A 24,983-nucleotide genomic window follows, 5' to 3' on the forward strand; every position below is an offset into this window, starting at 1 on the left:
TCTTCGGGCCAGCCGGTTCACACTTCTCTCTCGCTCTCTCTCTGTATCCGCTGTGTGTTTTTTCCTCATGGCGCTCAGCCCTACAGACGCATCGTTTCCCGGGACATTTCCGCTCTTGTACTAATAGATTTTTGGTTTCCTCTCGCCATAATGTGGATCTCCAGCGGTCTGGGTGCTCTCGGGAGGCTTCGTGAATCAGCGGCCGGAGGGCAGACGAAGCAGCTGGGATAACTAACTGTGTGCTATGGTGCGACCTCCTGGAAGGGGCAAGATCGAGTTTGGCTTTTCACAGATATCAGCGGCAGTTTGCACAGAGGTGGGCTACACACGGAGATTGTTTCACTTTACAGACCCTTTATATGTATTCATAACACATGTATTTTATAACGGTGGCAGGTTGATTGATAACGTTATTTGTAGGAAATGTAACAGAACAGACCTAGTCGTCATTTGTGTTGGTCCAGATCTACTTTCTATCCACTTTCTCGCTACCTTGTACTTTTTAAACTTGATGTGGGCCCAGGTGCATAATTACGGGTTAAGCCTGTCTCCTTAATCCCTTGACAACTAATTGGACGCTCACACTATGGACTCTTATTCTGTGTTGTATGTAAAGGATTCAACTTGTCTTCTCTGCATTTGGTCCGGTTTGATGAAAAAATGAGTGGGACAAAAAAAAAACGTCGGCTCTGTCATCTATTTATTCATGCTAATTAAGTGAATCGTGGTTTAATAAACCCAAGATGTAAACTGTAATCAGTTATTAATCTAACACACAATCTTAGATTAATCTATTCACAGAAATGAATTGTCATGTATTTCGGAGGAGAAGAAATTAATAAGATTATTAATAGTAGTGATGTAGCAGCTTGGTTGTGACGTAGCTTCGTGGCCTATGAGTGTCCCAGGAGAAGATTTAGGCAGTCTATAATTAACTAAGGCAGAGTTGAGCCAGGGGAGACGAAGCCTAATGCCACCACTGGGATTTGTGGAACTCCATTACACAATCAGATAAAGATCCCGCAGTCAGAGGACTTCTAATGGCAACTTAAGCCTTTATAGTTAAACCGGAAAGGTTTCCAGGTAAAAAAAAAAGAAAAAAAAAGTTGAGTTTAGATTCGATTCCTTCTCTCAGAGTGAATTCCAATTGGTATTCATTACATAAGAAAACCTGTTCAAAGATATACAGTTTTATTATTCAGTGATTTAATTAAAAATGCCAACGTTTCTTGAATGTTGATGAGTCTCCAGGGTTTGACAGGGCTACTAGATACCACAATGCATCACATCTCCAATATTTTCCATTTGCTCAAATTTGTCATTTTCATTTGGTGTTGTGTGTCTGCTACTCACTGAACCAATGATATATATATATATATATATATATAGATCTCAAACTGTATTTTGTGTTCCAGCCAACTAGCCTACAGTTTAGATGAAATATTTGACACATTTATGGCAGACAGAATAATGACTCTGAAGTGGAATACGAAAACGTGGCATCCATAATCCATATAACAGCGGCAAGTCCTCTCTCTGAACATGCAGGCTGTGAACTCATGACATGGATCGTGATATTTTAGTAGATAAGTGGATTTGACCTGTCTGGTGCCACCCACACTCTCGTGCTCTGCCACTGTATCCAGTGGGCATGGACAGATTAACCTGCCAGGGTTAGCTGCTAGGCCCTCCCTCCCTCTCTCCCTCTTTCCCTTCCTTCCTCCCTCCCTTCCTCCCTCCCTCTCTCTCTCTCTCTCTCTCTCTCTCTCTCTCTCCCTCCACATTGTCTATGGTAGTAGCAGAAGAGTGACTGACATGATCAGGGCCTTAAGGTGGGCCCAGCTGCATTATCTGATCTTGACGCCCCATCCTGTAGAGTAGAGCAGGGGTCTTCAACGTTTTCTAGGCCAAGGACCCCTAACCTGAAAGAGAGACTATCAGGGACCCCCTACTACATATATTGTATTATATTGAGTTGCATGATAAACTGGGCCTACAATAACGTGTAGGGTGGCCTAAAGCCAATAAACACAAATGTCATGGTGCCCTATAATACTAAGCTATTCAGATAATAATTATTTACATATTCATTTATCATCATGTTTTAATGTCAAACCTACCGTTAATCTATCATCATAAGCTTACCTGTATCAGTGGATAGCTACCCTAGTGTCTACCTTACCTACAGGCCAGTAAGCCTATCATCAATGTTGTTAAGGTTGTTGTTGTTTTTTACAAATAGGCCTTTGCTAATAATAGGTTGGATTCATGTTAGTGTATATTTTCTAAACATATTGCCATTTGTGGGGAAAACATAACAACAAAAATTTGCAATGACTCTAAAGACCCCCTAGGGATCGCGTCCCCCCTGTTGAAGACCTCTGCTGTAGAAATCAAGTTCAAGACCCTTTTATTTCTGTGCATATATGTTGCATGTTCCTAATATGTTAAATGTATACCAGCCCATTGCATTGGATAGAGAGGGTGGATACAGATTGTAGGTTTTGATCACCAGACCTCCAGCTTCTCATGTCCAAGTGTCCTTGAGCAAGACATACAACCACAGATTTAGTTTTTTCGGAAGAAATATAATGTCGCTTTAGGCCAGATTTGTTCCTCGGGGCCTCTTAGCAAGCTAATCTGGCCATGATGACACAGGGATGCTTCTTTTTTTATTACTGTGATCGTATAACTCGGTATCTTTAACTCTTGTGTTGTCTTCCCGTCCACCATTCACCTGTTGTACTCCCCAGGTCAAATATCACCCGGTCTGGTTTGCCTGTTTATAAAGCACAAAGTATAAATTATCACCCACTTCTGTGTTACCTTCTTAGACAACTTAATTCCAACTTATTACAACTATTTTTAAATTTTTATTTGGAAATGATGGTCAATAAACCTAATTTTCATAAAATTATACCTATTTATTAAGTTAAAAAAAGCAGAAATCATGAACTATTTTGACTAATAACATCAGAGCAACGCATGTTGATGGATTATCACAGGCTGGATTATACAGTATGTCAAAGTTTGGTCAGGATACTGTTTTGAAATGACACATAATCACACCTGTTGTCTTCCCGGGTCCAAATTTAACTGGTTTTATTTGCCTGTTTAGAAAGGACAAAGTATAAATTGTCACCCAATTCTGTGTAACACCTTCTTAGACAACTTATTAAAACTAGTTTTACACTTTTGTTGAAATCATGTTCAATATACCTTATTTACATGAATTTAGACCTAATTGCTGAGTAAAAGAAGCAGAAATTGTGAATTATTTTCACTATAGTTAAGACGAGAGGAAGGTTGATGGATGATCGCAGGCTGGTACATGTCAACGTTTAGTCAGGGTAATGTTTTGAAACCATCTGTTATTTCTGTATTGACAGTTGCACATCTTGTGGTCCGTGAGGAGGCTCGAGAGGCCATTTAGGAGAATTATATACAGTAATATCATTTACACTACTCTGTTCAGACTTGTATAATGTATGATGTCTTGTTTTCCAGCCATGGATGTAACGAGGAGTTCAGCGGTCTGAACACAGCCAGGTGAGCTCGGTGGACCACCATCATCCACTCATTGAGCAAATCAAGCTCCAGACTCTCTCCCCCCCCCACACACACACACACACACACACTTGCCACGACAACCTGTTTGAGGTAACCCACTCCCACAGTAAGACAGCAGCACACACAGAGCAAACATGACAGACAGAGTGGTCTTCAGCACACCCAAAGTCAACAACCAGCGATCTGCTGCAGTTCCTGCGCTCGCAGGGCCTGTGCTCCCCCCTGAGCCCATCGACATCATCCGCGTTAAGGCCCGCTCGCGGCGAGTCAGGCTCAATGTCGGAGGTCTCACACATGAAGTCCTGTGGAGAACGCTGGACAGGCTTCCCAGAACCCGTCTGGGGCGGCTAAGAGACTGCAACACCCACGAGTCGCTGCTGGAGATCTGCGACGACTACAGCCTCAACGAGAACGAGTACTTCTTCGACCGGCACCCGATGGCCTTCTCCTCCATCCTCAACTTCTACAGAACGGGGAAGCTGCACATGATGGAGGAGATGTGCGCCCTGTCCTTCGGCCAGGAGCTGGACTACTGGGGGATCGACGAGATCTACCTGGAGTCGTGCTGCCAGGCGCGGTACCACCAGAAGAAGGAGCAGATGAACGAGGAGCTGCGGAGGGAGGCCGATACGCTGAGGGAGAACGAGGGGGAGGAGGAGGAACATGGCTGCTGGCCCGACAAGAGACAGAAGCTCTGGGATCTGCTGGAGAAACCCAGCTCCTCTGTGGCTGCAAAGGTAACAACAGCTGCACACACACACCTTTCTTTTTTTTTCCCATTGGAATTCCATTGCTAGGCAACAGCCTGGCACCTTGTTTACTTCCTATCAGTTGATGTCATTCACATACACTGCAACAGGAAATCAACCTGGGGCCATTTAGAATGTTTATGTTCTGTGAAAAGGTCTGTACACATGCTGGTAAAGGGACATTATCATAGATATAGAACAATAGATATGACATGACGTCATAACTAATGGTATAACCATAGATATATCTATGGACATTACACTCTAAAATAGAGTCCGGTTCTATGATCCTTTGGTAAAGGATAATAAAATGCCCATGGTTCACACTAGATTGGTTTTCTGCTTCATAGGACATTCACTGTAACCTGATGCACCAGATGGATTGTTACACAGAACTATCTGAGAAGCCATCATTGGGAACTGTTTGGAAAAGGGCAGGCGCTTTCAAAAAAATAACTGGCAGGTGATTGGATGAACGTCCGCCATCGTTGTTTTGGACGAACAGTCCAAACACACACACACACACACATATGTAAACAGTGATGGAATGTAACTAAGTGCATTTACATTTATTGTATTAGTTTGCTTTCAAATTTGAGTACAATTTGAGTATGGTTCTTGAGTTCAAATTTGAGGTACATTACAGAGAGAAATATTGTCCACTAAGTGCATTTACTCCATTACATTAATCTGACAGCTTTAGTTACTAGTTCCTTTACAGATTAAGATGTAGCTTATAAAATACAATGTTTATTATGAAGTCAACTACCTAACAATATAACGGCCTACAAGTCCAGCTGAAATGATGAGACCATTAAACACACAACCGTTTGGATCGTTTCCAGGTTCTAAAATGGGAGGATTTTTCTTTACTTTTAATACTTTAAGTACATTTTCCTAATGATGCTTTTTACTTTCACTTAAATAACATTTTCAGTGAAGGACTTTTACTTGTAACAGAGTATTTTTTTACAGTGTGGAATAAGTACTTTTACTTAAGTAAAGGATCTGAATTCTACCGCTGCAACTAAACCATGCCTGTAGCTGCCAGTATGGTTCGGTTCACTGCTGTTTCGGACACAAACACTTTTACTTAAAGCCTGACAAGTGGATTTTCGTGTAATATGTGATGTAGTGGTTCTCGTAATATCTCGAGAATCCAGCTGCAGTGCAAGGTAACTTTCACTGTGCTATGATAAAGTGATACATTGTCAAAGTCAGTTTGTTGTTCGTGGAGAGGAGCTCCTTGTGCAGTGACAGCCTACTGATTCTCGCATTACTAGACCTTCCTCAACAGCGCTGCAGAGGAGGGTCTGGCTAGTCCACACAGCATTCCGGAATAAGAGAAAAACGTGCTCTGGTTTATTGTCATGGCTTTAAACCAATCACAATTGTCGTGGGTGGGGCTAAGCACTGGACGGAGCAACGGTGCCTCTGCAAAATAGCCTTGGGAAGGAACTTGTTTTGGTGGAACGTGTGTACGTTCAAAAGTTGTTGCGGCACTGGAGCAATCCCAGAAGTGGAACGTCGTGGATATAGAGTTAGTCCTAGTCGTATTCAGCTTGTGAAACAAGTTGTAAAATGCCTACTGTGTTTCTGGAAGAGCTTTGTCAGGTCTGAGAAAATTAATCCCTAATGATTTCATCAGGGTCATCTGAACTTGGGGGTGTGGAGTTCATGTAAAAGATGTGGGTATTTACTAGTTAGGGAGGGTCTAATGAGAAGATACTTTACATACAGTATATTGATGTCTTTCAAGCTTGATCCATAACAGTGACTTCATGTCAGGATATCTCTGCCTCTGCTGCACATATTTTTAACCATTCTTGTTTAAAGCATTTCTTTCCATTATTGTGATCGTAGAAAGGGGAGACAGGCTTGAGCTCCCTTAAAAATGGTCTAAAATTGCCCATGAGTTGTTACAAATATTGGATAAAAATGATTTTTGGCTGATATTGTCTGGGAAACTGAGCCATTTTACAATTTTGGCGGTGAAAGAAAGTAACTGTAACATAACTATAACAACAGCAGCAATAATAGAGCTCAACATTGAAATTCCGGAAGTAAAAATCCAATTGATTTTCTCCATAAGGATTTAGATTATCAGCCATGATGTCTAAACTATCTGAGGTAGACTGACCATAACCTACATGGTTGTGAAACAGAAGTTTCTGCTCCTGTAGAAGCTAGAAGTCTGTTTAAAATCAACCTTGTTTTAAGAAAAATATGTTTTATCCACGATATTATGGAGAAAAACTACAGTACCCATAATCCCAAGCGAAACAGCAACGTCTCTGATTGGTCCCAGTCGCTATTGCCATAGAAATGTTTACCGTACCGCGAAACCGCGAACGACTAGAGCGAGCTTCTGCCATTGAAGTCTATGATAGTTTCTGTACACGGTCTTGTACCTTTCCCTCTTCGCCGTTTTCAAAAAGTTTTTTTTTGCGCCGAATCAAATGTTTTATGCTCACTATTCATCTCGTAGCTGGTTGGCTTTGTTCCAGACTTAAAACTCTTTATATAAGCAATTTTCAAAACGTCAATGAAACAATTGAATGGGGAAAAACACTGCCGGAACCAGAGCTGTTAAAAATGTGGGCGGTCACTGTTGAGCTCTATAGTAAGGGCCCCTTATAACTAGGATTGAACTAATTGCGTGCCAATGTACAATACAACAAGACCCAATTATTTCACACCACTAAGCAGGATTGTGTGTGTTTTTTTATGTGTCGAAACCACAGTGTAAAACTCTGAGGTAGTAGTGTTCGGTCTCAACCATTCCTGGACATGAGTCTGAGACGCCCCATGACCTCTGTCGAACTGTTTCCTCCTGCTCTGCCTGTCTTGATGATTAGCAGCCTTTAATGCAGATCCACGTAGCTGCATCAGAGGCCATTAGGAAGCTATCAAGACTATAATCCCTCTTCACCTGCAAAGTACAGAGACACCGAGGGAGGATGGATTACTGTACTGCTGCATATTCTCCTGCGTTCGGGCGTGTTAGCACTGTGTAGGACTGTCCTATGGTCCTCGCTAGTGGAAGGGTAGCGGGGGGGTGGTTGATGTTTGAAGGATCAATTCACCCAGATTGCAAAAGACCAAACAAAATATAACATACTTTTCACTTTTCCTCTGGGTAGATACAGTATGTCCGCCTCAAAATACATGAAAGACAACCCACTCGCCAAAAAGAGGCAAAATAACCGTTCAGGGGGCTGGAAACAAGAACTGTGTCTATGTTGTGCTACAGTGAGTGACTAAAGAACACGACAGGAGCGTGAAAAAGCTTGTGATTTCATGTCTGTTATGTAGATTAAAATGTTGCCGGTGTCATTCTCTGACCGATTTGTCCCATTGTTAAAACTAAACCTAAGCCTTTGGTTAACAACACTGAAAAACTACAGTTACACCAGAAGCTAGCGATTTCCTGTTAAACAAAAAAGGATCTTACTCTTTAAACAAAAAGGACAACCTATGTAGGAATCCTTTCCGTAATGTTGCCAGACACTTAGAATAATAATCTGAGCCTGTCAGTGGCAAAATTAACACTTTTAGTGGACGTAATTAAAGGTGTGCAATTGCCCCTTCACGTTACATTGCAGCTTGTTTCGCCTAGAAAAATAGGTTGGAAAAACACAGAATAAAACCTTTAACTATCTTGTCGCCAATCATGTATAAATATCTTTCTCACGACAGCTGTTTTCATCATTCATTCATTCATCAAGGAGCTGTAGTATGAGAACGTCTGATGGATCAATAGCAATCTGTTACACAGCTGATCTCTCTGAATCTGATCTTTATTGCACCGCAGTTTATTCATAAAGAATAGTTTGATGGAAGAGTTTGGAGATGCAGTCGATGACACAATACATTGCACTGTTCCCACTCACAGCTTTAACTGAGATATTTGGACATAGGTGTGTGTGTGTGTGAGTGTGTGTGTGTGTGTGTGTGTGTCAGATTAAAGTATTCTGGTCAGGTTTCCGCATGTCATTATGGAGTCCACATGGTCCAATATTTTCATTCATATTGTGCATCTGATGGAAAAAAAATTGCATGTTTTCTGTATAAATAGGTAGCCTGTGGACTTCCAGCGAGATGAGCGTTATGTTGTTTGTGTACTACAAGATGCATAGTGTCTGTCAAATGATTGCTTCCTCTAAGCTTTGTGCAGTAGTACACATTGCAAGCTTAAAAAAATAATTTGACAGTTTGTTTACCACAGTGAGCTTACTGTGCTTGTTTTATTGTGTGCAGCAGAGCAGGCAGACAGACAGGCAGCAGACAGACAGCTCCTTAAAACACTATCCAAGCATTAGTCAGCATTAGGCTGTGACTAATTTGTCATTATAATTTGAAAACACTACTGATGGTAAATCTGTATTACTGGAAGGAATACATTAAGTATCACTGTGTTCACTGGAATACATTTGACTTTTTTCCAGTTTGTGAGTCAACAAAATAAGGAGAAGAGAGGAGTGCGATATGAGCTTTAATGGCTCTAATGGCTTTAATTCAGCACAGAAAGTACACAAAACATGGAAATTTGAAATCTGTGTGACATATATATATATATATATATCTTTGTGGCTACATTTGAATCATTTCAGTCAGAAAGAAGGAATTGAGCATTAGTTTTAGTTCCATCCATGATGCTTAAATATTGCACATTAGGAAGAGGCTGCGCTGGTGGTTTTTAGCTACTAGAAATTGTGTTGATTTTATTGTAGTCTCACATTGCCAGACCTTTGTCCACAGCGCTGTGGAGGAGGGTCTGTCTAGTCCACACAGCATTCCGGGATGGGGGAAAAAAAACGTGCTCTGCTTTATTGACATTACTTTAAACCAATCAAAATCGTCTTGAGCGGTGCTAGGGGCCGGACTCAACGACGGTGCCTCTGCAAAATACCCTCGGGAAGGAACTTGTTTTGGTGGAACATGTGTACGTTCAAAAGTTGTTTTAGTCGTGGAACAGAAAACTCCAATTGGACAGATAGTCTAGCTAGCTGTCTGGATTTACCCTGCAGAGATCCGAGGAGCAGTTAACCATAATCCTCAGAAATCCAACAGAGTTTAAAATTCCAATACAAAGAAGGTGACAGACATCCGGACGAAAAAAAAAGAAATTTGGGGCAATCTAAAAAATTAAAATGGAAATGAAACGCCGGCGATATAGACTAATTTTATTGTAACCATTTCGTGAGGCTCGCCATTTGCTTTTAAATTGATTTCCATTTTCTTTTTGTGCAGAATTTCGGTAAAGTTAATATCAGTGAACCACGAATCATAGAAAACCACTGTATGGCCAACAGTAGCACCAAATCCTGAACTATGATATACGGCATGCACACGCAGTTTGTCTTTCACGATAAGAGTCCAGTTAACAGGTTGTTCGTCACTCTATAAATACAACACGCTGGCCATGTGAGCGCCATGTGACGATGTTGGAACCGTGGTGTCAGCAGGAGGGGAGGGAAGCTGCTTAGGCCGCTGTGCACTGACACCAGCCGTGTGTCACTCTGGAGCAGCAGGGATGCTGCTCAGCTCTTAACCAATAGGAGTGCTCCTTCCCGGTGACATGTACAGCTCAGTGCTACTGCTGATTAGAAGAAAAGCATTACCTGGCCATTTGGAAAACATGGTGCAGCAGTTGTTCTGGAGCAAACGCACACACACTCTCCATTGGTCTCACACACATACAGCAGTTCAGAGTCCAGATGGACAAATATCCATGATAGTTTAGAATTTTATTGGATAACATGAGTATTAAATGTTCCAATAATAGAGATTAGTTTCATACACTTTACATAATCTGTGTAATCTTCTTATTTTTGGCTCAGAATATTTTTGTTTTTTTACATGTTCTCTTTGCATCTTTGGAAGTGAGGCTCACACACAGAGACACACACACACACACACACACACACACACAGACAGACAGACACACACACACACACACACACACACACACACACACACACACAGTGAAACAGGATTGTTTCATTTCGATTGAAAGTCGGTTGATTGTATTAAGTGCTTCTGGCTAGACATGTTGGTAATTTCACAATTGGTCAAAGCAATAATATAGACTACAACAAGGTAAAACACGTATATATTCTATTATCATTCACACAGTTTGTCCTAATATTTAAAATATGAGTGAGTTTGGATGGAACCAACAGTGAGTTATGACTGTTAAGACCTGTTCATGGACAGACACACACACACACACACACACACACACACACACACACACACACACACACACACACACACACACACACACACACACACACACAGTATGACTTAGGAGTATGGCTTAATCTCCTTTGGAGCTTTTACCAGGACTGCTGCTGCTGCAAATAGACTAACTGTTGGCAGGTTGGATAGTCTGTCCTTTCCACTGTCTGACCTGCAGAAGAGAGGAAGGAAGGGGTGGGGGTGGGGGGGAGGGGTGGGGGTGGGGGGGCAATTACAGTGAGAACACAGTCCAATAAGATTTTTATCTAATGACAACATTACTTTTTTTTACCAGTTCAAAAAAGGTGCAAACTGTGCACTGCAACTGTACTGTCTCTGACTGCACTGTTTTACAGTGATCAGCTGAGCAATTGAACCCATTTATTCAAAAATTAGGTTCAAATTGTGGAGTTTCCAGATATAAAAAAAAAACTTAAGTTTAGGATAGGAAATAATGTGTAACTCATGTAGAATTTCCCATCTGAAAAAACCTTAAAGCCCTAAAACAAATGTAATTATTATGTCTGTTCTCAACGTGGGCTCTTTAGTATTTATTAATATTGTTTACAGATGAATTTAGAATAATGATCAGGATCCAAATAGGTATGAGGTATACAGTTTATTGTATCAGTTTGGTATATTTCAGTGAACCACTTCATTAGTAAAGAGGAAATGATTATTTTGGAGTTGTGTTGTAAAATCTAAATGTAAACCAGCCTGTTGCTGAGCAGAAGATCATGATGTTTAAGCTCATGAATGATGTATCGGGCTATAATCATAGTTCTTTATATGTTGCATTTAATATCTATATCTGTCAAAAAAAGATAGAACCATATATAATATCATACAATGACTTTACAACATCTTGGATTTTGGAAAATACTGATTGACGTTTTTCACCATTCTGACATTTTATAGACCAAAAAACGAATCCATTAATCAAGAAAATAATCGATAGATGAATCGACGGTGAGAATAATCGTTAGTTGCAGCCCTATAGTAATCATAAAAGAATAGGGTGAGAACATGTAGGTGTGTGTGTAGTGTATACTGTATATGTCTGGGTGTAATGTCACATGCTTTACATTCCTTCAGCATCAAGTGAGCAAGAGACGTTTGCTGGTTAGGGCAGTCGGTGGTTAACCGCATAGATGAAACACTTAACAGCTGTAGATGTTATACTGTTGATGAATGTCATAAATGTCTTTGAAGTACAATAATGTGGATTCTACATTCTGTGATCACATTTTGCCTCGACCAGTACAATCACTTTTTACAAGCATCTGAGCACTATGAAATTCAGGTTTGCCATGGGGGATGAAAATACTTTTCAAGATCATTTTTGAAACAACCTGCGCCTTATTTTCACAGTTTCAGCCATTGTTCTATTCATTGTTATTGCTATTGATTGAGCATCATTAGTGAGATCTGGGAACAGAGTGACTCGACTAAACACTTTTTAACAGAGTGCATTGGTTAGTCAGCATGGCTGGGGACCATTTGAACAATATTCATCTAAACCACTTACTTTATGTGTATGTTCAAATCAACAGGACTATTAAAGTTATTACTGAGACTGCCTGTCAAAAGAAGCCTACTTCCTGCTTTGGCTTAATGCTATTATTTTGTGCTAGTATTTTTGTATGCACATCTGGGTGATAACCGGTGTGTTTGCTTATATTTCCATCTGCACATAAGCAGTTTATGTAATGTGGTTAATTTGGGGGAATGGCGTGACTTTTGCCTTAGTAAACTCTGACAATATTTGGATTGGATGAGGCTGCAAATCTGGCATCAGATTAGGTAAAACATATTTTTTACATTATTTTTAGGATTGTAGTTCTGTACATTCAGATTTTCAAAGAAATGTTGGCCTATGTTCCTGTTATACAGTTGTTTAGTTTCCCTCATGTATTGCACTGTGAATCCGTTGTCGCCTTGTAGTACTGTGCATGCAAGGAATGATCCGCAACTAGCCGTGTGGTGACAGAAAAATAACACGTAATGTGAAGGCAAGTTACCCCACACAAGCTTCTTGGTCAACTCGAGTTTATTTATATGGCACATTTCATACGACAGGCGTAAACTCAACGGGCTTCAAAATAAAAAGCAAGTAAAAAGAACCAGGCACAAATCATGCTGATAAAAACCAAATGAAATAGTATTACAACAAAAGTAGATTAAGATCAGCAGATAATATCGTTATTATTAAAAAAGGAAAAATAATGATTAAAAAAATACTCATTCTAAGATAAGATATGTACTAGTTAACCACACTTTTGACCCGTTAACCACACACTTTAAACTAGGGATCGACTGATACTGGTTTTTCGAGGCCCGATACCAATCTGATTATTAGTAGTTAATGAAACCAATAATTGATATTTGGAACCGATATGCATATACAGTGAAAATAAAAATCTTTAAGTCAAAATTAAGATTTTGGAATGTTACAAACTCCAGCACAAAACTTTTTTTAAATGCTTTAAGCAATTATTGAATACATTAGAAACTTTCAACATAATCCCCAGTAACAGAGAGTCGGTGTTGTGGGTGGGACATGAAGTCAGACTCAGTGGTGAGGGAAACCAAAGAAAAGGGACAGACACAGAGCTGTAGTGGAGCCAAAGTCGCACACTTTTTTTAATTAATTAACTTTATTGGTTATCGGTCAAATTAAACACTGATACAGATCATCTGCAAACTGCCAAAAAAACAATAATCGGTCTATCCCTACTTTAAACCTACCTAACGATAAGCTTGGGGGAAAAAAATATTTTTTTAAGTCTGCTTTTGAAAGAAGATACTGTTGGAACAGACCTTAGTTCATGTGCTAGATAGTCCTTCCAAAGAGTAGGACTAAATTACTGGAGGCACCCTAAGCTGATTAAGAATTGATTTCTTGGTATAGTGAGGAGACATTAACTTGATGATCTAAGGGATCTGACACATGTGTATTCACGGCAGCGACGCAGGAAGGAGCTAATGACCTTCATGGTTGCATTGGCGTTGAGCTCTCTCTTTGTTGATTCACTAATTAGCAATCATTTCAACACTTGCACGCCTTTTCAAATGCATTGTGAAACCCTGAGTGAAATTCAGGACACCACAAAAGTCAACAGTGAGTCATTGGTGGTGTGTGTGCAGTGTCTCCATCAGCATTGTCCGGGGAGCATGTTTTCAGCAGTAAGGAGCTACTCAGATGTCTTTAGTGCTTTCAGAGCGTAGCAGAATGATGTGTATTCACTAATGTACTATAGCTTTCCAATATCGAATGCTTTCCTTCAAATGAGAATGATGTCTCGCTCCAGCAGGAGAGAGGGCGATCCAAAGTGGTTTGCTGTTAACTGTAAATCTTTTGTTGGCAAATGTCTCCATGTCAGACTGTCAGTGGGAAGGAGCGTACCGCAGCTTACACGCTGCCAGACTGTCTTTTCTTTCTTCACTACTTTATTTGTCTTCAGTTTAGGAGCGACATCGGTGATATTTCCTGCAGCTGACTAATGTTAACATCTACTGGATGGCTGTGCAGAAGCATTATGGTGGATTACAAGAATGTTTTATTTTTTTTTTATAAATCAGAGGAGAGTACTTACACATGCAGCTACCTACACGTTCATTCTAACGTCTAACTTTTGTCAGTTAGCCTTGCCTCACGTGACATGGAGTTGGGAGGTTTAATTCTGCAGTGGAAGAGAATCCGAACAAAAGAGATCACTCTCTGCCCTGGGCACAAACATTATTCTGCATAAGTAATCAGAGATGTGGACTTGAGACTTGGACTTGAGTCTACTTGAGTCACCATTTTGACGACTTGAAAAAAATAAATGACTTGAGACTCAAGTTGGACTTTAAAGTTAATGACTTGAGACTTGATTTGACTTGAGGCATGATGACTCGCTGACTTGCGTGTATTCATAAGTTTAAATGTTAGCCGTTAAATATAGAATAATATCACTTAATGTTGTCACATTTCTATCTAAATATCAAGCATGCTATGCAGCTGTAGCAGCGCAAACTGTGAATCATGATTGGACGACTCAGAAAGCTCCCCCATATGTTATACAAACCAGCCAATCATTTTATTAGTTTGCCTACTAATACCTTATCTTTTCTCTTTATAAAGACTGCATACTACAGGTAATAGTGCTTTATCTTGGGTGAAAAAAAAGTGACTTGATTTGGGACCTGACTTGGCTTAAGCTAGGACTCGATTTGACTTGACATAACCTGTGTATTGACTTGACCCCAAAAGAACAACTTGAGACTTGCTTGAGATATGGACCAAATGACTTGAGACTTACTTGGGACTTGCCAATTGCCAACCCTGCCAATCTCTCGCTCCATCGTCCCCTCACTCGCAAACGAGAGCCCGAGGTACTTGAACTCCTTCACTTGGCGTAAGGACTCATTCCCTACCCGGAGTAGGCACTCCATTGGTTTCCTGCTGAGAACCATGGCCATAAACATAAAGCTCCAACTCCGAAAACACATCTCTTAAATTGTAAATGTGGTTTCCTGCAGATAAGGAGGAGGTCACTGAGTCACAGCAGCCGTGTATCATAGATAACCAGTGTGTGCAGGTGCAAAAGGTTTTTTCTGATGAGCCTCAGTGTATGTGCACTTGTTCCAACATTACGTTGTGTAATATAAGGTCACTAGATGTGTTTGACTCAGGCTGAGGGTCCTGTCAGAGCTGCAGCCAAATATCTGACTCTAATTAGCATCTGATGGCGGTTATCCTTAAATTAAACCAATCTAACAATGAGCACAATGAACAGTCTCTCTGCTTATTTCGCACATCTTTTCGACATTTTGTATAGCCTATATATTTTTGGTAAAGTAAAAATCTGGATTATTGCTCTGTGAAATATTTTGTCTTTGGAATATTTGTTATTTCACAAAGATCACAAAAAAATGGTCTCTACACAGCAACAAAGAGTCATCAAATTACCTTAAACTAGCGGATCCACAGCAGAGCAGCTTCCATTGTGCTCCAGTGTAGGTGGGCAGTGATCACTCTGCCTAGATGGCTAATAACATAGCATGTCTGGCTAATTTCAGCCCAGAGTGTCACACCGACCAGCCAAATGCTTCTCTTTGGAGTAATTACTATAATTCTGACTCTTCCGTGTCTCTGTCTCCATCTAAGACTGAATACCATTCAGATCCTAATGATACACTGAGTTTGTCTTGTTAACCACTTAGTCAGGTCTCTAAATGTTGCATGTAGTCTCCATTTCTCTCTGTAGCAATAAAACCAGTAAAATCAAAAGCACTGAGGACAGCTCACATTTCCTGTCTGAACTTTCCATCACATAGTTTGAGTCAGAGGGAATTAAGTCATGGATCTTCACAATCCTACCTACAGCACCTTTAACTACATGTTTAAAACTGTGACCATTACGTTCTCTGGTTTAGTTATGTGGACGGAAAACGCTCCTGTGGCTCGTATTAGAGGGTATAAACAATCTATATCGTTGTATGGTTTGGAGGACTTTTTGGTAAGGTATTACTCTCGCATTGCCAGATCTATCTCCACAGCGCTGTGGAGTAAGGTCTGGCTACACCACGGATACATTCTAGGAGAGTGCTCTGCAAAAAATTCTTGGGAAGGATCTTGTTTTTGGTGGAACATTTGCATCCCGCAAAAGAAAATGCCACATACAATATTAAATGACGTTAACTGTTCACACAATACAGTAATGTGAGCTATTTAAATTAGCCGGATACATGGTTAAACCTCATTAGCTCTTACCAGTGTATCTCTGTGTGTACTTCGTCCATAGCAATCCTTCTAAATGGTCCCAAAACGTCCCAGTTAGTAAATTCCCTAAACATATTCTTTGTAAATCTTTAAAATCATTTCCCACGTAAGAACCAAGCAGGCCTGCCTTGTTGCACGATCCAAATGTTTTTTCAAACCTTGCCATAGCTAGCTCGAAGTTTGTTCCATAGAGAAGGGATTTTGAGAACGCAGAAACCGGTGCCTCAAAACATCTGCTGCATCCAGTGAGCAGAACAGGAGACCTGATTGATGCTATCGGGCGTTTTAACATTGCATTGAACTGAAGAGGGTCACTATAAACAATCTGCTCCCCGTGTTAATCACAGTGAATACAGAACAACATAATTTAGTCAATATGAGCACAACCTCAGAGTAACAACGGATGAAAACAATATAACTGGTGAGAGCAGCAGCTTTGTAGATGACCTGGGTTGCAGAAACAGCAGCTGTCCAACAGATCCTGTCCCTGTTGTTCCAGAAATACCTCCACATATCGATCAGGGCATGGGTTTCTCTGCCCAGGCACTCCCTTCATCCATTCTTTCATTTTGTCTTGTGTTTTTTTTTTTCCCCTGTCCATTTCTCTGATTTCCTACTTCCCCCTGTTCATGTTGACCCTGGCTGGGACATCCACCCCCACCCCACGCTTCATTGATTCATAGCAGTCTGTTGTTCAGGGGTAGATACTCTATGTCTACAACTTTGCTGTTGATATTTATGGTGTCCCCAGAGGATGAATTGTAGTTTTTTTGTTGAGCCCCTGACCTGTCTGATAGCATCTACTGAGCCAAGACAATGAACCCTTTCCATTTTTAACACGCCATGACATTGGAGAACATTGTATGTTCTTAGTAGGCTGTATGATGTTGTATTGATGATAAGACACAATCATTCAATTTAATTTAAAATTAATTTTAATTATAGTGTCAATCATAACAGCTGCATCTCAACACACATTATGGATAGAGTAGGTCTAGACCAAAGGAAACCGATATTTCAAACTCCCATTTCAATTCTGGCTCTTGGGTGGCCATCTGGAGGGGGGGAGGCGGGCAAGAGAGAGAGATTAATAACAATTATAGCAATGGGCCATTATGGGAAGTTATGAACATATACATGGATAACGAGACATAGAGATACAGACACTGTGTAGAAACTGTGTATTAAATCCCATGTGAAATATATGTGTTGCTAAAGGTACAAATGGTTTGGGTGAGTGCAAATTTATGCTTCTAGTATATATATATATATATATATATATATATATATATATATATATATATATATATATATATATATATACACACACCACACCACCCAGTGTGACACCAAAGACATCCAGTGCCTTAAACAAAATAGGCAAAACTAAATAATTAAATCCGATAGTATCATCCTGTCTTTTAAAATGGTGAAGACTGTTTTAATCAAGAGTTTCTTTTTCATAATTAGCCCACTTTATTTCTCATAAAAAAAACATATTTTTTCTTTTAGGGGCAGAAAAACATTAGGATTCATTCTTCTGGGGACCATAAATATATATTGCACATATTACCTGGGTATCCAGTCATTCAATTGAGTCTGTCAAGGATCGGCATTTAGGGGGGAAAGGTCACCAAAGTGATTAAGAAGCCCACAGTAGAATATTGATCATAATCACAGAAAAGAGTGAGACGAAGGCACAGAGCGGCATTAACATTGACTTTCCCCAACGTTTATCTCCATTAGATAAACTGTTTCACCAGGACTAAATGTGTTTCAGCTGAGTCCAGTTCATTTAACTCAAGTTGTTACTGAGCAGTTGAATCTTAAATGTGGAGCCTCCATTAATTCTTCCTCCACTGCACAGCTCCTAAAGCAGCTTGTGTGTTCCTGGTACTGCTTTAAATCTGCCCTGGGTGCCAAGGTCACAGCATTTGGCAGCCATTAAGCCATTAAGACGCTGCAAGGTGGACACACTTTGTCCACCCTGCGTTACACCTGCCCTCCACTTCCCTTTGTCCTGTCTCTCTGCGACTTTCTATCTGTCTTCTCTCACTCGTTTTTTTCTCCCTGTTTTTCCGATTGCCTCTTTTTGCTTGCGTTGCAGTGTTGTCTAAGAAGTCAGTTTGTTTGTCAGAAACCAAGTCCCGCGGTCTAAATGAGGATTATGAAGCAGCAGAAATACTGTACACTGTGTAATGCTGTAATGCGCTGTGTCCTTTGACATGTCTCCGATAGGCCAGACGGTCCATCATCCGGAAATGGCTGAGACAATCTTTCCATCATGTGATTTCACGGGAACTGACACTCTCTATTGCGTCTTAGGGACAGTTGTCATAGCAGAATGGAAAGAAAGTGCATATATATAAAGATTAGTAAATGTTCTCCCTTTCTTACCTGATCATTAGGTTTACCTGCACATCAGTCACACACAGTGTTTGCTGTCACTGCTGCTCAATCCATCCCAGCAGCATCTAAACAAATAACTTGACTTTGAATATGATACAAGGACAGATGAGTAAGTGGAGAACCAAAAGGGACAATATACATTTTTTCAAATGATTGGATCTTGGGTGGATAAATGGATCATCTAGAGACATAATAAAGAAGTACAATAATCAATCTGTACATACAGTATAATTATCTTTTATATTTTAAATGTTTCACTTAGTAATGTTTATGTATTGATCATAATTACACACTGAGAAAATCTTCCATTATACTCAAAACTTCATACACTCAATGGTTACATAATATGTAACCATCTGTTTTTCTGTCCTAGGTTCTGAATTATAAACTAAAAATTAACCTATTTGGTTAACAGAGTGATATCAGATTATTTCACTTATTATTTATTTATTTTTTTTACAAGTTTTTGTTGTTAAGGGGATAGTATGATAACATTATATTTGAATTGAAAATGCATGTATTTGCTTTCCATCCACTCTGAAGCGGGCCATTCCAAAGTACAGCGGGTGCTTAAGGTGAAAATAGTTTCTAGACAGCAGAAAATACATAAATGGTATTGTATATTATAATTATTCTTATTAATATTAATCAACTACAATTTTCTTACTGGTTACTTGGGAGATTGATATTTGACATAAAATATGAGACCGCCCATACGGTATTGCTGTTACTTAGTACATCTATAGGTAATTGTCTTTTATCAGCTGGTGCTATATCAAATAAACGTATTATTATATTATCTCCAAACATGTCATCTTGTCAGGAAAAAACGCCTTATATAAAGTTGATGCTCATTTTATTGCCTGAACTTGTTTCCACCTAGTTCAGGCTACATTTGTACCAACATTTTTAAGCACTCAATCGGACATTTTGCTAAAATCAGGGAGCGTATGTTTGAATTTCCTGATACAATCCCTCTCAGTTGTAATCAGCTCACCAGGTTTTCATAATGACTTACCATCACCAATTATGTGTCAGCACACAGTGAGCACGAGGCACCCCAGTCTCTGTTCAAAACAGCATCTCTCACTGCTTCCTGTCCATCATTATGAGTCTGTTTTGACATTTTCATTTTTTTCTGACCTTTTCGTATCATTTCATATTGGTATAAAGCTTTTCTTAGGGGTTTACAACTATTGATTGACTCTTCCGGTTGGGGGAGGAAAGAGTGAGTAAACACTTCTAACCTCTCTCTATCCTTTCTATAGATAGCAACACAATCCTATTACAATTATCCTGAAATGTCCTAGCAAGAGCTGCAGAGAGAAGACTCAGATCGCACATGCTTCGGCTATGGCACTTGGCTAGGACATGCAGGTTTTTTTTAGGGAGTGGTGCTGAATCCCCTTAGTCAATTTTCTATGTGATCTGTACTGTGAGAACTAGGACTTCTGTGGCTTTAAATGAGCCAGGAGCAGGAATAAATAGGGGCAAAATGTTCATAAATCACCTGTGAAATTGAATATTTAGGGGCAAAAACTATAACTCACTCTGTCCACATTTTACTCAGCAATTTGTAAAATATTCATGTTTGAATGTCTGCTGGCCCTGCAGGTGACCAATTCCTTCCAGTGCATTGCGGGAAGAAATCGACTAATCAGTTAAAAGAGTCTGGTTCAGCAGTTATCACACAAGAAACAGCAAGAGATGGGAATACCGACCTCACAGAAAACAGAAGTTCAAAAAAGTCTTGTGCAAACTGACCAGCAGTGGTAGATTGTATTTTAAAGAGATATTCCAGGGATTTAGTATTGTACTTTCATTAAGTCAGGTGGGGGGGGGGGGGGGAACTCACAAGAGACAGATTAAAAAAACTGATGCAACAGAGGCCAAAAGACAAGATTTTCAATCAAATTCCAAAAATGTTGGTTTGATTCCCATCTTACTTCCTTTCTTCCTTCCACTTCCTTTGTCTTTGTAACTGACTCAATGTCATTGTAAATGAGGGCGACCCCTCAATGGTCTGAGTATAAATAAAGGTTGAATGAATGAATGAATGAATGAATAATGCAGCTTGATAGAATCTTTCATTAGACCCTTCCTGCCTGGTAAATGCCTACATCTTTCAATCTCCACACACCTCCAGTTTGTAAGCTTGTACATTTTCAGCCTTCAAGCTCAAGGTGAGATAATAACCCTAACCCATAATAAAAATAACCCTGATGACGTAATCAGGGTTATTTTCTCAGACTTGGCAAAGCTCCTTTAGAGAAACAGAAAACATATCGTATCCTTACCTTACCTTACTCTTAGAAAAAAAATGTAGGAGTCTTAAAGTTAGAACTGACACAGCCCTTATTTTTTTTTAGAAGTTTGTCCTAGCTTGGCCAATTAAGAGCTATGAGGTTTGCAGCCAATGTGCTCTTCATTAGATTCCATTTTTGTTATATTTGTTCTATTTTGCAATCAGAGGTCACAAGTTGAAGACGGTTCAAGGTGACTGTCACTATGCATAATATGATGCAGTCTTCATTAATTCCATTTATTAATTAATTGAGCTGATTGATGTGCTATGAAAGCAGCCATGAAGGTTGAGGTTGGCCAGTATCCCTCAGTGAAAATGTAGCCTATGTTGCAGTGAATCGGCCCCTGCACTTCTCCATTGGTATAATTGAGATTGACAGTGGCACTGAGTTCAGTAAGCTCTGCATGCAGTGACTGATACTAACAAAACCAAATTACATTTACCTGTAATAAAACTAGGCTGAAACATTTTATTTTTCAAATTATTGTCAACCAACTTTGTCACAAAAACCCTTGTAAAAGCTTACATCTGGTTTTAGAAAAACTTAGTCTAAAAGACTTTTTGGTTCACCTAATTATAAAGATCAACCAGTAGACCAGAGGCACATCCTGGCAAAATTTATGGAAATTCGCTGATTGGGCTACTAGGTGTCACACAAATCAACCACTGGTTGAGGGGCTGTAGTTATGCACAACAGGTGTGAGTTAAATGCTAATGTCAGCAAGCTAACATGCTCACTATAACAATAGTAACATGCTGATGACTATGCAGATAACTACAAAACGTGCACCTAGAGTACAGCTAAAGGCTGATGAGAATGATATTAGTTTTGTAATTTTTTGGTCATAAACCAAAGTATAGGCACTAGATGAAGACTTATGGGAAACCAAGGTCCTTTCATTTCATCCTGTGGGGAACTGGAGCGTGTTAATCAAAATTGTATAGCAGCCGATTCAATTGTGCTGACATTTTACTTTGAACCAAAAGTGATGAAAAGTCAGGGGATCCCCAAAGTCATAAGTACGTATCCTCTAGGGAACCTGACAAACAATTTAACAGTTGTGGAGGCATTTCAATCCAAACCAAAGTGGTGGACAGGCCGGCCAACATTGCCGTCCCTAGAGCTATGCATCTAGGGGGGCTAAAAACTACTAAAACTAACTTTTTGCATAGCACAGGCCTACTGGCACATTGGAAATGACCAATGATCATAAGCTCTGCATCTTTTTATGTGTCTAGGTAAATATTTATAGATATGTATGAAACTAAAAATATGCTTAGCTAATACAGTAACCCACAATCTTGTTTTTGTCTTGCAGTTTCTGGCTATGATCTCCATCCTATTCATCATCATTTCCACCATCTCGTTGTCCCTAAACACCCTGCCGGAGCTCCAGGTGGTAGATGAATTCGGCCAGTTCAATGATAACCCCAGCCTAGCCCATGTGGAAGCTGTTTGCATTGCCTGGTTCACCATGGAGTATGTGCTGCGCCTGCTCTCAGCACCCAACAAATGGGATTTCATCAAAGCCCCACTGAACATTATTGATTTGCTGGCTATCCTGCCTTACTTTGTGACCCTCTGCCTAACTGAGTCTAACAAGAGCGTTCTGCAGTTCCAGAACGTGCGCCGTGTGGTCCAGATCTTCCGAATTATGAGGATCCTGAGGATCTTGAAGCTAGCCAGGCACTCGACAGGACTCCAGTCATTGGGCTTCACTTTGCGAAGGAGCTATAATGAGTTGGGTCTACTGATCCTCTTTTTAGCCATGGGCATTATGATCTTCTCTAGCTTGGTGTTTTTTGCTGAGAAGGACGAGGACGCCACCAAATTCACCAGTATCCCTGCCTCCTTCTGGTGGGCTACCATTACTATGACCACTGTTGGTTATGGAGACATCTACCCACAAACCCTGCTGGGCAAGATTGTAGGAGGGCTCTGCTGCATAGCAGGTGTGTTGGTCATTGCCCTTCCTATCCCTATCATTGTCAACAACTTCTCTGAGTTCTACCGAGAGCAGAAGAGGCAGGAGAAGGCCGTCAAGAGGAGGGAAGCTCTTGAGAGAGCAAAACGGAGTGGAAGCATTATTTCTATTAACCTAAAAGATGCTTTTGCACGCAATATGGAACTTACAGATGTGTTGGTGGAAAAAAAAGAGGACAGTAAGTGTCCTGTGGACAATCGGCCATCACCTAGCCGCTGGAGCTACCACAATAACTACTCCAATGCAGAGGTGGGTAGCCCAGGCAAGTCCCATTACAGGGAAGTGGCTCAGCTGGGGTCCCCTGAACGAGTCAAGACTTCATCTGATAAAACTTCCCCTCAAAACCTAAGCGCAAAGCGACTGGAAGACGCTTACAATAAGACTGCAACCATCCAGGAGCAGCAGGAGAACATTACAAAGGAGCAGATGGAGATGAAAACGTTATCTTCAACTCAAGCCCGACAAACTTCGTCTGAAGTAAACATTTCCAGGAAATTCTCTAATGTCGCTGAGGAGTTTTCAGTGGAAAGAGGAGAAAGAAGCTCTCTGCTCCCAAGTGCTGAAGGGAGTCAAGCTGGAACTAGAAACCAGCGCATCCCCCCTCCCTTGGATCTAAGTCAGATCAGCACCATGGAAGTGAGCAAGGGCCCTGACAGCATCCAGCCAATGACCATCATTAAAGAGGGTTTGTATGAGTTTCTGTCTAGCCCCAAAGCAAGCGGGACTAGAGATATGGGTTTGGTGCCACAGAGCAAGGAAAGCGTTGGGGTGACTTATGACAGCAACTGCAGTTCCTTGCAAGATTACAGCAGCCCTATAAAGCCAAGAGCCCACAAGGTCGACTTCATTGGATCCAAAGATGACGTGCTAATGGTGCTGATGACACCTGTAGCGAAACAAGCCTCCGCTGGCTCAGCCAAGCTAGCTCAACTGCTTTCTGACGACATGGTTTCCAGGTTCTCCCCCTCTTCTACCTCCGTAACCCAGGAAGCTAAGTCTCCGCTGGCGATTCTGCAATCTCCGTGTCCGGCCCAGCAATCTGTCAGTCCAAGCAACCCCCAGGGGGGAGGTGAGAGCTCAGTAGCCAGGAGATTAGAAGGTGAAGGACAGCTCACAAGCTTAAGCCACCAGGGGACGAATCACATGGAAAGCTCTGCTGTCGGCTCAGGCAACAATGCTAGCCCACTTTCCAAAGCCAGCCCCCTCAACTGCACCCAGGAGTTGGCATTTATGGAAGGAGGGGAAGAAGGAGAAGGAAGAGAGGGAGCAGAACAGAGTGGGGAGAAACGAGAAAATCACATTGTTCTAGACAGAAGCGCCACACCACCCTGTGAAACGAGCATGTGAGCCCAAAGAGTAGAGAAAAGTTCACAAACAGGGACGCCAAATGGATGGGTTGAGTAAAAGGTGGACGGGATGGATGACAGCAACTACCCAGAATAAACCGGAACAACTAGTACCCGGTGTGGGCTCTGCACCTGTTAACAAAGACAGTGCAGAAACACACCAAAGTGTTAACAAAACTATCATTACAGTTGTAGTTTTTCTGGAGCGACCTGTCAGATCCCACTATAGACTTTTGGACTCTCATCTGATTTTTGACATGTCCTGAAACAGACACCTCTGCAGTGTTTGTCATATGGCTTTATTACATCGAGGGAAGTCAGAAGCACATGCACACACATGTCTGGATACTATCTGAAAGACACTGTCTCACGCCAGTGTTGTTGACTATTATTTGTAGACCAGACTGATATGCTGCAGAGCAAAACAGTGACAACTAATAAATCTCTAGGGCTCAGATGTGAGCATAAACGAAGCCTTGTGTAAATGAGAATATTTACGACTAAGAGAGAGGGAGAGAGAGAGAGAGAGAGAGAGAGAGAGAGAGAGAGAGAGAGAGAGAGAGAGAGAGAGGGAGTTTCATTTACAGTCTCCCATTGCTTGCTATTTAG

The 24,983-nt window shown here is 40.7% G+C and overlaps 1 protein-coding gene across 1 annotated transcript; it reads left to right on the forward strand.

Moving 5' to 3' along the window:
- The first annotated feature begins 3,704 nt into the window (after positions 1-3,704).
- On the forward strand, positions 3,705-24,375 carry LOC114566012 (potassium voltage-gated channel subfamily B member 2). Its single transcript, XM_028594352.1, has 2 exons — positions 3,705-4,307; positions 22,363-24,375. The coding sequence occupies exons 1-2, from the start codon at positions 3,705-3,707 to the stop codon at positions 24,373-24,375; spliced, it is 2,616 nt and encodes an 871-aa protein (XP_028450153.1).
- Positions 24,376-24,983: the final 608 nt, after the last annotated feature.

Source organism: Perca flavescens, chromosome 12 (genome assembly GCF_004354835.1).
Source record: "Perca flavescens isolate YP-PL-M2 chromosome 12, PFLA_1.0, whole genome shotgun sequence".
NCBI lineage: Eukaryota > Metazoa > Chordata > Actinopteri > Perciformes > Percidae > Perca > Perca flavescens.

Excerpts from the sequence above, each read along its gene's own strand:
- LOC114566012 (XM_028594352.1), top strand. The coding sequence starts at position 3,705 with ATGACAGACAGAGTGGTCTTCAGCACACCCAAAGTCAACAACCAGCGA. Across the intron at positions 4,308-22,362 it reads GCTCCTCTGTGGCTGCAAAG|TTTCTGGCTATGATCTCCAT; the intron begins GTAACAACAGCT and ends TTTGTCTTGCAG.